Genomic DNA, 13,955 nt, shown 5'->3' with positions numbered 1-13,955 from the left:
ACAAACAGGCCTGAACAACATTCAGCCACTTCTGGATAAACAAATGACTGCCCACCTGAGGAGTTCAAAAGCAAAACCAAATCTAAACAACAACAAAAATTATAGCCATAGATAACTGCATGGGTAAATTATGGTATCTAAAGCACTCTGGAAGCAGGTCTCTATCAGTATTTTGGAAGACTGGAATCAATTCAGAACCTCCTAGTGCTTGGAAAGTTTTGACAATAACAACTGTGTCATTTCAAAACTTTGCATGTTAAGCTTAAGAAATATTTTTCTCAACTTCTGTGTAACTCAGAAACCAAATCCTTTTTTCCTCCCCGAAAATTTAGCTAGGTTTTGAAAAACAGATCTGGCTGCAAAATGAACTAACCATCCTGCAGGAAATTCCAAGTGTTCAAGATTTTATTACATTCCAAACTGGAACAACATCTTAAACCTCACAAGGTAATGAGAATGGGAATATTCTGATTTGGGAACATATTACCACTGCCAGACCTCTCTCCATCTACCAACACAACTCATGGGGAAAGGGACCCCGCCAGCTGACAGCGGGTGGGAGGATGGAAATCTGGATCCAGACTCACAAAGGAAAGCCTTATTTGGAGCTGGGAGGACACCCAGTGCTGCTGAGAGATTCAGGAAAGCCAGGAACCTTGCAGCCCAAAGGGGCACAAAGTAAGGCGGGTCACGGTGCCCACACTCCCTGCCAGACAAGCTGCTGAGGGTTCCCAAAGCTTGAGGCCATCAAGGTCACAGTGAGCTTTCTGCCTAGGAGCCAGCACACCTACCAGGAGCCAGGCAGAAGTGACATCCCACCCGGCAGGTAGAGTGGGCCAGAGGCACTCTTCCCAGCTTTGCATCAGAATTTAGTCAGGATCTTCTCATTCTTCAGAGGTCCAAACTTTCTTACAAAGAAGGTGTCCTATCAGAACATCTGTTGAATGTCTCTAGCTCTGAAGGAAAATGAAAACCCTCTACTAAAACACACGGTGTCGTGAAATGGTTGCTGTCTGGCAGGAATTGCCCTCGAGTTTCAGACAGCACTTGGTTCTTGAGCTAAGTATGTCACTCAGAAAAGAAAACAAACTCGTAACTTGCAGTACTAAAGTACAGAAGTACTGGCAGTATTAAACTAGAAAGTAAAACAGAACTGTGGCCCAAATGTTAGAGACACTGTAAAGCAGTGTTGTTGCTTGCTGCTGCTTTGAGATTTAGTTTTACATTATTGGCAACCTGAAGTGTTTCAAGATCTTGAGCTGGGCTCTCCAAAAAAAATTTTGACTAAAAATCAGAACAGTTTAAAAAACAGCATTTGGCCTCCGTTTTGTTTGCCTTCTAATTTTGGAACTTGTAGTGCTCATGGTTTCAGATTTTGCCTGGAAATATGAGAGCTGGAAGTTTACATTTTGAAGAAATGAAAGCTGGCATTTTTGTCATCACATGACTCCAAGAGCTGGGGCTTGAGGGAAAAACATAAAACATTGTCAGGCTTTCTACAAAATTGTGAGATTAGCAGCATCAGTTTTATCACAATTTCGGCTGCAAGGTTGACCTATTTTATCAACAGTGCCCTACTGAATATGAATTGCTTTATGAATTTTAACAACCATATTTCATCTTAAATATAGTTCAATTAAAGTGACATTCGTCACTGAGCTTCAAAGCAAACTATTCAATCATCATCCTGGGCTAGAGTTTTTCTTCGAGTACGTGCAAGGAGTGAACTGCACGACCCCTCAAAACTTTGTGTCTCAGGCACCCCTTTCAAAGCAGAATACGATGCACACCCATTGCCCGTCCTGGGGACTAGAGCTCAGCATCATGAGAAAGGACCATCCAGCCTTTCAAGTTTCTTTCCCCCTCTGCCCCTATGACGTGACAGTTACACAGTCCCAGACTTCACCATGTTCTAGAGCAAGGGCACCAGGAAGTAGATTGTGGCCTGACAAAAGACGAGGAGGTCACCAGGAGAGTTCTCCTGGGGCCCTGAAGGACAGAACCAGAGTCAGCCCACGAACTTGCTGAGCCGTACTTGGTGTTTGCACGCTCTTTCCTCAGCCTGTTCTACAGCTGCAGATCGCTACAGAGTTGTTCTGAAACACAGCCTGAGATCTTTTGGGGCTGCTGGTGCACAAGAGTAGACAAAACACGCATTCCAGTTTCATTTCTGGTAAAATAACAAGACCGAGGTGTGTGGGAAAGAAGACCCCAAATATTCAGCAAGCAGAAACTGTTAAAGTGAAAACCTTTCCAACACACACACACACACACACAGGTTAATAGAACAGAAAGCAGTGGGCATGGGAGGATGCATTCCAAAGTGGCATAAAATCAGATGGCGGGAGGTTTAGTCAATGATTCAGAGAAACTCAAACCTCTTCAGAAATTAGGTCTAGAACATCCTGAAAAGCAGAAAAAAAGATTATAAACATTTGCCAAAACACAAAATCCCACCTAGATCACATTTTAGCATTTTGAGGTCATAAAGTCATATTTAATCTGATCTGCAACTTTTCTCCAGTTTAGCATTATTGCTTAACTCGGCTCTCTATACAGAGAAAAACTGCTTGCCTTCTGTGTTAGTGGCACCTCCTTCCAGCTAATTCAGAAGAGACAGACTTGAAAAAGACATAATGTCATTTAGAGACTCACATGCCAGGTGTATTTTTTTAAGCTCAAGGAACTAAAGCATCTTTCTTCAGCATCACAGACGTGGTTAGTTTAACTGAGCTGCAGTTACACTCAGCATTTTCAGTTCTCTAAGGAGGGGAGAGACATTGCAGTCTCTGCCTGGTTATGGATTGTGTGTGTATCAGTGATTGTGTGATGGGGTAAGGAGAGAGGGAACCGTTTCCAAGTTAGCATGCTTAGAGAAAGGACTCATAAATCATGGGGTCAGTCAGGTTGTTCTTTTTTTTTAACCTTGAGGTATTATGTTTTCAATACAATATTTCAAAAGCTTTTTTTTGTGTAATAATTTATCTGGAATTATGGCAACTCTTACATGCTTAGAAAAAATTGGCTCAAGTAAAACGATTCCTTTGTCACAAATAGGTTGTGTTCATAACTGCAGCCTAATCATTCAATTGCACGTAAGTCAAACAGTTATCCAGACTTTACAAGAATATTTCCCTGTCAATAAATCTAATGCTATTTAAAAACTTCAGGCCAATGTGACAGGAGCCTGTTAGATTAATTACGGCAAGGTCAGAAAAGCTGAACTCACATCTACATTCATGTCACAATTTTGTTCCACCTACCATAACCTGACTGTAAACTCACTGACCATTTTAAACACGGGCAAGTTAGGGTGACTTCATTGTTTTCATTTACAAACAAAGGAAGATTTCTTCAAAAATTGTTTCTTCTCCAACAGTCAAGTAATTGAGGAGAAATGTTTTGCTTTGTATTCACTGTCAACAAGGATTTTTTTTTATTTTAAAACGTTTTTTTTTCCTATCACAGTGACTTCACAGTTACTGGACTGCAACCACAGTTCATGAGACTTCAGGACCATACAGGCACGGAACTGTCCAGACTGCTTGCCCAGTATAATCAAAATCTCACTACAAACAGATCATCTCTGTGGGAATGAGAGGACAGGACTGTCTCTCTGCCTGTTTAACTCTTGACCTTTATCGTCTGACCATCCAAAAGGAAGGTGCCCCAAATCTGATGGGGTTTGTGTGAAGTGGACCCTGACGGTGAAATTCTGACCTCAGCAGGGTCAGTATTTCATCTGAAATCCCTTGAGACAGACCTCCAAATCATTTCTTAGGCGTGCAGCTTGTATCAGATGGTAGCTAGCTGACTTTCATTTACTACTAGCACAGGTCAAACTTGGACCAGGGATCAAGAGATGAAAGGCTCTATATCTCATTATCAATAACCAGTGTTCTCCACTACCCTAAAAACGACATACTTCATTCTTATCTACAAGGCCTTTAAACTTAAAAGGGTTGAGGTCAAATTATGTTACTTCAATTTATTTTTATTCACTGCTTATAAAACAACTTCCTCTCTCACTGCCATAGCTAAACGCTAAAAACGTAAATATTTTCCATTCTATTGTAGTGGTTCCGCTATTGTTTTTCTTTTAAAGTTTTATTAGAGATGCAGCAATAAAGAAAAATCCCTCCCACACACAAACTGAAGAAGAAAAAAAAACAGTACCGAGGTCAAGGCCAAACGAGGCCTTAGCAATCTCAAAATTATTTTCAGCAAAGAGCATCTTGTACAGAAGCTGCCCTGTAACAGAGGGGTGGACATTCCCCAGAAGTTTTTCATAGTTATACAAGTCCTGATACTTGACAGAATATGCTCTGAAATGATAGAGCCCGGTTTTCTTCTAGTGTGAAGCCATACAACTCCTCTGATGTTGCTGGAATTAGGTTTTCTTAGATGGGTTACAGTTATGGTTGATAATTTTAGGTAATTAATTCTGAAATACAAAAGAGAAGCTTTGGAAGGAAAATCCTGTTTTTACTGAATAAGGAGAACGTAGTATCCACTTCCACAGTGACTTGCAATGCTCTACACATAACTGCATACTTAAACAGCCAGAGATTTCACCACGATCCTAGATATCTGTAAGATGTCAAACTCCTCCTTTGTTATTCTGTGAAAACCTTCACAGGCAAACTGATTTGCATTGTTCCCAAAACAGGGGCATGCACATATGCACGTGGAAGAAAAGTAATGAAATACAGTCAATGGCATCAAAAGAAACTTGTGAATACGTTAAGGAAGAAAGAGGTTAAATAAATTTTACTGGTTATGCTGGGTTAACAACTTTTTCTACCACAGGGAATAAATCCATAGATACACAGATACACAGCTGCTCTCCTGAATCTAACCAACCTTTTGACCAGCTTCTCATTCAGACAATAATTTGCCCCAAATGTTGAAATTTTCCAGACTTCCAGCACCTGGGGCAGAGGGAAGGAGTTACACTCTATTACTGAGGAAAACTGCTTCAGCAAAACCTCAAAAACAGAGTTGTAGGACAACAATTCCAAACCATCTCTTTCTGGCAACACTTTTGCCACTCCTGATGAAAGAGGATTTGGTCTTCCTAACCCTTTTTTGCATGACCAGCTCCTCCCACATCTGGTTCTTGATCACATAGGAACTGTGTTAATCATACAAGACCTTCCAGAAACTGACCTTTACTGATTAATGACAGGTAAAATCCTCATTTGTTTCCATAAATAAGATGTAAGCCATCTGCAGAGATTCTTAAAGAAACTATGGCAATAATAGCTGAGGGAAAGCATAGGGAAACAAAAAGGAGAAAAGAGATATTGCAGGGGCATGGGAGGAGACGCATCTCTGACCTGGATCTGTTGCTGAAGAAGGTTAATTTTGTGTTGCTGCTGCAGGAGCTGCTGCTGTTGTCTTGCAATCTGTGGAGAAATTGCACAGAAGAAACATGAGATGTGTATCACCATTCCTGGAGTCAGTCCATAGGAAACTTCCACCCTGCCTGGTTCTTTAAAGCTCTCTGTTAAGCTAAGGAACATTAAAGTACAGCCTGGACTGCTGCTGAAGCAAGGGGCATATGTTCGGGAGCAATTCACAGCTAATACCAGTGTGAAAGGGAATTCTATGGAAAATGTTGTGCTGGATATCAGGAGAAGGACTGATGCAAAAAATCTGTCTGAAATGGTACTGCTAAAATTCACCAGCAGGACGAACACTACTGGCAGAGCAACTGGAAAACAGCAGGAGAAGGCAGAAAAGACCAAAAAAATTATGATGGCCCATAATATTCTTCTGTTTGGCACCACTTGTTCAAAAATTTAAAAAAAAAAATGGAAATCTGACACCCTGGAGGAAGGTATTAGTGTATGTATTTTTTGATGCAGAAACAGGCACAAAGAGACTGGAACTGAGTTTGGGAAAATCACTGACTCTTCTATGCGTGTATCAACTGCAAGGAACTAAGGGGGCAGTGCAAGGCCATACAGCTCAACACTGCAACTGGTTTATGGAAGCTGATGGAGTGGTCCTAAGTCTCCTCTCACAGCCACGTGCATTTTCCATAAGGACTTCCACTCTCCCTCTCTGTTGACTAAATGATTGGGAATCCTGCTGTAGACAGATTTTTATACACAGTGAAGGAAAAAAGCAGACAGTAGCAGAACCAAATTAGAGTTCTAAAGGCTGAACAGAGATAAACCATTATATACTTCAAACTTCAAGAGCAAATTTAAAAACCTTCATCGGAGTCATCACAAAAGCTCTGCTCTCATGAACAGCTCATGCAGCAGTACGAACATTAGAAGGAGCATTGCTCTTCCCCTGTGGTATGTGTACACATATCAGGGTCAGCTGGGAACTTATACATACTTACTGGGAGGAATTTTGTGCATTCTTCCCCTCAGGTATTTTCTTTTACTTCTATTATTAGACTATTAGCATAAGAAACACTCACTCATAGTTAACTCCACATCTAAAAGATTAAATAAATGTTCCCCTTCTGGAGCTTTTCTTTAAGCAACCAAAATAATTTTCATCAATACATTTTTTTCAAAGTTTGGTTATTTTAATTTCTATACAATACAGAAGTATACATCATTTCTTCAATTAAAATAAATCCTAGTTATCCTAACAATAACACTGCAGGATTTCTTACTGGGTTTTCCATTCTCTCCATTTTCTTTTTCACTTTGAAATCACTCAGCCTTCCTGTAGCAGTATGATTTTAAAAGGTAGGGCAAAGGAAATAGCTCATTTGGGATGTCCCCTACAGAAGGAGTCTTGCCAATTCCACACTTGCACCTTCATCTATCTTTACCATGTAAACAACAGCATGATATAAATTCTCTGGTTTAATAGGTAAGTCACTTCTGTTCTCCCTATGTGGGATTTCAGGCGTGAGGCCAAAACGCGCATTGTTTAAGATGAAGTTTTTAAATAATTAAAAATTGGGACAACCAAGGCTTAAATGTCTGAAGGTATCAGCAGTGGTCTAGAATCTTAAGACTTGCTTGTTAAAATACCAGAACTGAAGCATGACAACTGTGACAGATTCCAAAGAATTCTGTGAGTTTCATAAAATTCACACAGTTGCAATTCTATGATATAAACTCAAATTTTATTCCAAGCTGTAATAAATGGTCATGCAGAACAGAATACTTTCAGATAAGAAGTATCAACATGGACTGCTGATAAAATTTTAAGCCAGATGTCTAAGTATTCTTTGCTCACATTCAGGTACAAAAATAGACATTTGTTTCTGTTCAACCTGTTAGATAAGTTATGTTCTTGTCTAAAATGTCCTATGTCCATGTATGTTCACTGGAATTACTCATATGTGAAAATGTGGTTGCATTTGTAGGAAAGGGCACATTTGCAAGAGCTGAAAATCAAGACTCTCAAGTGTAGAAGAAAAAAAGTCACACTTGTTCACTGACTTTATATCCTTCTCTGCTTCTTTCTACAGTTGGCAAAACCAACCTTTTCATTTCTCACGTTACAATGCAAGCGCTGTACTTTGTTCCTTTTATACCTATTCAGTATTACTGAATTCAAACAGGATTGGAAGATTATTCAGGACTGAATTTACTTGCTTGTTTACACTTAGTTAAAAAAACCAAACAAACCCAACAAACCAGTACTGGAAGAAAATACCTCCAAAATGGAAGGTTCATAAGGTGTGGAAGGTTTCTATAACAAAGAATATCGCTTTACATATTTCAGATTAAATCATTCTTTTGCTATTGTTCAAACTTTTTCACCTAGGAAAACAAATTGAAAAAAAAATTTTGGGCGCAGAGCAAATTTTAAGAGTACGATGCCTGAAACATAAACTACTGGAAAATCCTCTAAGAAAATTATTTAAGCTGAAAGCCACTGTAATAATCACTCACCTGTTCCTGTTGCTGCTTAGCCAGCTCCATTTGCTGGCGTTGTTTCTCTATCTGTGATGCAGCCAGCTTCTTCTGTTCATCATGAGCTGCTAGCAGCTGTTCTCGCAAACTGGTCAGCTGATTGATCATACCCATGAGCTGCCTTTCTTTCTCAGCGAGGCTTTCTGGAGTCCCTGGGCATCATATGGTGGGGGAAAAAAGAAAAAAAAAAGGGTAGAAAGAAGAGAGGAAATTTAGAGCCAGCCAGGTTTTTATTTTGCAGCTTTACTGTAAGCAAAGTTTCAGCAGAACAAAAGAGCAGCAGCATATTGCAATATACTGCACACTAAGACCTGTTTCTCTACAGAAAAATGAGCAACGAAGGATAATTCTGTATACAGGCTTTGATCTGGTGTCCCCCTTCAATGTTTCCTTGTTCTTTCATCTATTCTTCCATTGCCCTTTTATTGGATTAATAAGGGGGAAAAACACTGCCTGTTTTGAAAGAGTTTCAAGTTTTAAACACTGTTTACGTTTCCTGTGGATCAAAATCAACACTTCCAGTTTTGAAAGACAATTATATTTTTGCCAGAAATTTATGACAGAGATACAGCTTCTGTAGGTGTCAAAGCACTGGTGTAAGGCGTGTATTAACATTCCTCTACAACCAAGGAAAAGGAGAGAAGTCTCCTGGGTATCTCTTGAGGCTCCCCATGGCCTTCTCACTGCTACCAGTGCACAACAGCTGTCAGGATGCTGTTATATCATCTACAGCTGCCTTGATCAGGATGAAATGATATAGTACTTAAATTACCAGTAACTACTATCACTGTTACTGCTATCAACATGTATTTTTAAAGGAAAAAGTCTTGTATAAACGTATCTGAAAACCTGAGTCAACAAGAGTGGCCGTCGCTCTCGTTTGTACATTTGTACTGTCATTAGATGTTTCTTATGGGAGAGTTCAGCAGACACAGACAGAGGAACCCACTACCTCACTTTCATAACCATTTTGTAAAAATGTTTCATCTACCCAGAAGGACAGTGGTTATAAGGCAAGAGAAGCAAAAAATTCCAGGAAAAATCAAAAGCTATGAATCATACACTACCAAAAAAAAAAAAAAAGGTTCTATTAATATATGCAGGATCATTTGACTTTGAATTTAAAAGACCTGAAAATATGTGTAGCAGCTAATCCACAGATATCCCCAATACCACCACACCCTCTCACATGAGTCAGATCCTATGAAACCCTTTCTAAAAACCTTTAGGAACGGATTAAGGCTATCAGTGTCAATGCCTCCTCTGAAAATAGCCTGCTTTTGGGACAACTCTGCCACGCAAACCTCTCTCAAACACAGGAAGCATTCTTCTGCCAATGTCACCAGTGCTCTCCAAGTGAAAAAAAAAAAAAGGAGAAAAATTGGCGACTATACTAAACATGTTCCTAGCCAACTATCAGTCAGACATGGAAAAGAGCTACTGGTAATAGCTCATTTAGCCTCCCCCCCTGCCAGTGCAGGAATGTTCCCTACAATGTATTTACTACAGCTTTCTAGATTGGATTGAAATGTCTGAAATGGTGAATCATCCAATGCTTGCTTTGGAAGACTGTGCCACAGCCTTAGAGGTGTCACTGGGAGGGCTCTTTGCTTGATAGTTAGCTTAATTTACTTTCACTTAATTTCAACCTTGTGCTCTCAAGCAACATCCCATTTGCTAAGTTAGCCAAGTCCAATCCCTTAAATACATTTGTAGACAGCCATACAGAAGTGGAAAACCAAAAAGAATCAACATCTTCATATAAAGGAAATGCAACTACATTAATTTTTTTATTAAGATGCTAGAAATTTCTGTGAAAATATTCTCACCACATAACAAAGAACTACAGCAGAATATTCTCAGATATAGTCTCCAAAAAAACTGTGGTACAAGCTGGAAACTTGAGAAACACACTGAAACAGAAACCGTAGGACTTTAAACCTGCTCTGTTAAAAGCTGTGAGAAAGAATGGAAGCCAGTGCTAAAACACTAACACTGCTGAAGAAAACACTTCTAACTATGATTTTTATTTCCAGCATTGGAGACAGAGAACTGCTACAAGTAATGCATTTGCTACTTGGTCACGGAATTAATCAGAAATTTCTACTGCCACTCTTCCACCCTTTATTTCTTTTTCCAGAGGAAAAAAGGTACAGTGTTTCCAAGTGGAATAGAAGAATTGTTCTAGAAGGCAGTCCCTGCCTTGTCGTGTCCATGGCTAACATGTGAGTTTACTCTAAGGAAGACTTTCAGTACACTGATACTGCCAGTATAACTGGAACATCTGAAAACTAAATATTTTTTATTTCCTTATTCAGCAGATACTTTATTCCAAACTTCCACTGAGGGGAGGGTGAGCGCATGAGAGAGAGAGAGGACGAAGGATCTAGAGAGAGAAGGAACACAACATTGGCTCAGTCCTCAAGTTAGGGTAAGCAGAAAGAAATCACTGTCAAATAAACTGTTCAACAAATACACTGACACACATCAAAGATCTTCAGCCAGTACCGGTTCATCAGTGTATTTTGAGCTCCTACAGTAGCTTTCAGTTGGGAATCAAAAAGCACTTTGTAAAGTTAAATTAATCCCCACCACACCTCTGAAAGGGGGGGAAAATGTTTCCATATGTGCAAACTGACAGACAAAGGGGTCACAGAGTTAGTTACCAAAAGAGGCAGAAAAAAGCCACGTTGATATCCAGCTCTGTGTGTCAAGGCTCTGGCTGCACTTTCCAAGAGGGAGAAGAACACTCCGGGTGCCACTGCCCTGACCATGACACTGAACGTGGCACAGCCACAGGGCCATCCACCTACTGTGCTGCTCCTTTAATCCCACTCTGTAGAGCAGCAAAAAAACTTCTTCCCTCTGGAAAAATGCAGCTTTACTGAATTGCAAGAATAAGAAGAAAGTCTGGATGAAGTACTGCATCCATCTCTGGGATCCTCAGCACAGGAAAGACATGGACCTGTTGGAGGCTGTTGGAGGAGGTACAGAGGAGGCCATGAAGATGATCAGGGGGCTGGAGCACTGCTCTTATGAGGAAAGGCTGAGAGAGTTGGAGCTGTTCAGCCTGGAGAAGGCTCCAGGGACACCTAATAGCAGCCTTCCAGTACCTAAAGGGGCTTATAAAGATGGGGACAAGCTTTTTAGCAGGGTCTGTTGCAACAGGACAAAGGGTAATGGTTTTAAATTAAAAGAGGGTCGATTTAGATTAGATATAAGGAAGAAATTTTTTACAATGAGGGTGGTGAAACACTGGAACAGACTGCCCAGAGAGGTGGTAGATGTCTGATCCCTGGAAATGTTCAAGGTTGGGTTGGACAGGGCTTTGAACCTGGTCTAATGAAACGTGTCCCTGCTTAAAGCAGGGCAGTTGGACTTGATGACCCCTAAAGGACCCTTCCAACCCAAACTACGATTCTATGAACTAAGAGCAAGCAGGCAGTGCAATGAAGTGCCAATGCAGACACTAGAGTCACAGGCACATTGCAGCCTTGCAGCTGGTGACAAACCCACCAACTCAGTCTCTTCATTATTACTTAGTTTTAAAAGAAAATTTGAGATGCCCAAAGGAGGTGCTCAGAAATTACAATGCATAATTCCTTTGGTGTATAAACTGGAGTGGAAGTAGTCTGACAAAAGGCAGACTTCTTGCATTATATTTCTTGGGCAATTTCAGTTTGCTAATAAACCAAAAGGGAAAATTTATCAGCATCAACTTTTTAAAAAAATCTCCTGCTGGAGAACACTTTCTGGAAAACATGGCTTAGTAGGTACTTTATTTTCATGTGTATAAGTCATCCTTCCAGTAACTGGAATAGTACTTAATGATAATTTCAATTCTTTAAAGTAATAATTCCTTGCAAAGTAAGTACTTGGATAGCCATGTTCTCAAGTGACCTGCACAAAACCAGAGGTAAGAGAGATCAGATGTGTGGGTCTACTGGGAGATGCTGAGTTTTGGGGTAGATCTCCCTGTGCCTTTCCCACGTATCTATATAAGCCCCACTGACGATGAATCACAGAGAATTTGGAAGTTTCTTGCAGATAACTGATGACCTATAAAAGTGTGAAAATTAAAAAGAAGAAAAAGTACTTGAATGAGACTGTAATAATGAAGTGTTCGTGTTTAGTTTCAGTTTGGTAATTTTTATGTTACTCCTATTACCTAGCACATTTTTTCTATAATTACTTTCATGAAAATGGCCAACAAAACTGCCATTTCACAGGTGCCACTATCATGGAGCATTTATGAGTGGCAGTGTTTGTGTATCATAGGAAGGCCAAAGGATGTTCACTGTTATTTATTAAATGGGTGAGGTGAGGGCATCGGTGGAGTCACCACTTAAGTACAGTCAGTGATAGGAATTATTCCTGGTGCATTAAAATGTACTGCAGAGTTGAGAGTGAAAGTTGCCATTTTTGTATCCTTTTCTAGGTGCTGTAGATTGTGGGCAAGCAAGGATGGTGGACTTCTGTCCTATCCTCACTATTTTCTCTCCGTTAACCTGCATGAGATCTAAACCTGTATCATGGTGTGAAGTGTCTTGGCAGCTATGGGATTTCCATTTTAAGAATTCTGTAGCTTACAGGGCAAAACATGTCAGTATTTTAAGTAACAAAACCAACAGTTTCTTAAATTATGCTACTCAGGAATTAATGAACTATCCCCACGGCTGCTAACACTGCTAGAACTCAGAAGGTGGTGCAAACCCCCAGCCCCTGCAGCTACCTTCAGTCACTTTGTTACTAAACTCACTTGGAGCTGCTCCAAGCAGGACAGAATTGGGAATGGTTCTGGAGCTGGCCTGTACTCTACGTGCACTATCCACACAGTTGCAGTGCTCTCACTCCAGCCATCCAGCGTGGCTGGGAGGCAGAAAAAAACCCCAAGTGTCCATTATTGCAGTGTACAACTTGACAGCAAGCTAGACCACTTCACACAGGTATTGAGCGAGGAGTAAAAGTAGAGTGGCTTACGTCAATGACTGCCTCAAAAATTACTCTTAATTACCGTCTGATCCACAACAAATAGATATTGTGCATTTTATGTTTGACAAAGCTTTTAACCACCAGGCCACCTGCCTTTCAGGAGATTGCTGTAGGTGCTCATACCTTTCTCTCTGTACTCTACCACCGCAATGGTAAAATGTGGATTTTTTACAACTGATCAAAACAACTCAGGCAAGAGAGCATCAAAGTATACACTGCAGGTTGATACAGTGAAAGGCCCAAGAAAAGATGCTCTCCAGATGCATCAGATTATTCTCTACCACCACGAAGAGATATTCGGAAAGAAAAAAAAAACATGTTTGTGGATGCAACACCCACAGCAGATGGCAAAAAAAGAAGACTCAAATTAGTGGCATTCTGTATCGCCAAACCTAAACTTCATCTCAGATCAACACTACCCATAATAGTGTTTAAGTAGTAAAAGAAATTTACTCAAATGTGAAATAAACTATTACACATTCTTAGTTCTGATTCACAGTCTCAGACTGGCAGTGACAGTAACATTTTAATAAACATTAGAATGAAGACACCAATATGACCAAATGACACACTTAAAGTGAGAAAACGAACAGGAGAAACCTTGGCATATCCACCCAAAACAGAACCAAAGCAAAAAAAAAAAAGGCAGAGAAACCGCTTTTGCAATCAAAACAGTAAATACTTTATTATAATTTATTAGACAGAATGAGAATGTAAATGAGAAATTAGGAAAGCCAATATTTTCTTTAACAGACATTTTAGGCTTTTTGCTGCAAATGCTCAAGCGACGAGAACGTTTGCTCGCAGCCAGCCTACGGATCCGCTCGCAGCCGCGCGGCACCCAGAGTATTCCACGAGGGCAGAGCCGTGGCAAGGCTCTCCTCAATCCCTCTGACACGTCCCCATTAAATGCTAGGAATGGCATCAATCAGGGGTGCTCGTGTGCACACCCATGCAGGCAGCGAAATTTATCCACCAAGCCAGTTTACTATCACAGTAATTACGTAAATCGCTTTTGAACTGTCAGCATCTGTCTTTCAAACAAAAATCAAAGAAAACAATGCG

At 40.3% G+C, this 13,955-nt stretch overlaps 1 protein-coding gene across 16 annotated transcripts in view; it reads right to left on the bottom strand.

The window, feature by feature from the left end:
• The window catches only part of SOX5 (SRY-box 5), a 640,197-nt gene that overhangs the window by 143,240 nt on the left and 483,002 nt on the right, over positions 1-13,955 (bottom strand). For all 16 annotated transcript variants that reach the window (XM_027659186.1, XM_027659196.1, XM_027659172.1 and 13 more), the window contains 2 exons: positions 7,878-8,050; positions 5,340-5,408 (listed from right to left, as the gene is read on the bottom strand). In XM_027659186.1, coding sequence (XP_027514987.1) covers positions 5,340-5,408; positions 7,878-8,050 — 242 coding nt within the window. The remainder of the gene's footprint in view (positions 1-5,339; positions 5,409-7,877; positions 8,051-13,955) is intronic.

This window comes from Corapipo altera, unplaced genomic scaffold (genome assembly GCF_003945725.1).
Source record: "Corapipo altera isolate COAL_440 unplaced genomic scaffold, ASM394572v1 1, whole genome shotgun sequence".
NCBI lineage: Eukaryota > Metazoa > Chordata > Aves > Passeriformes > Pipridae > Corapipo > Corapipo altera.
This window is presented reverse-complemented; position numbering and strand designations above follow the sequence as displayed.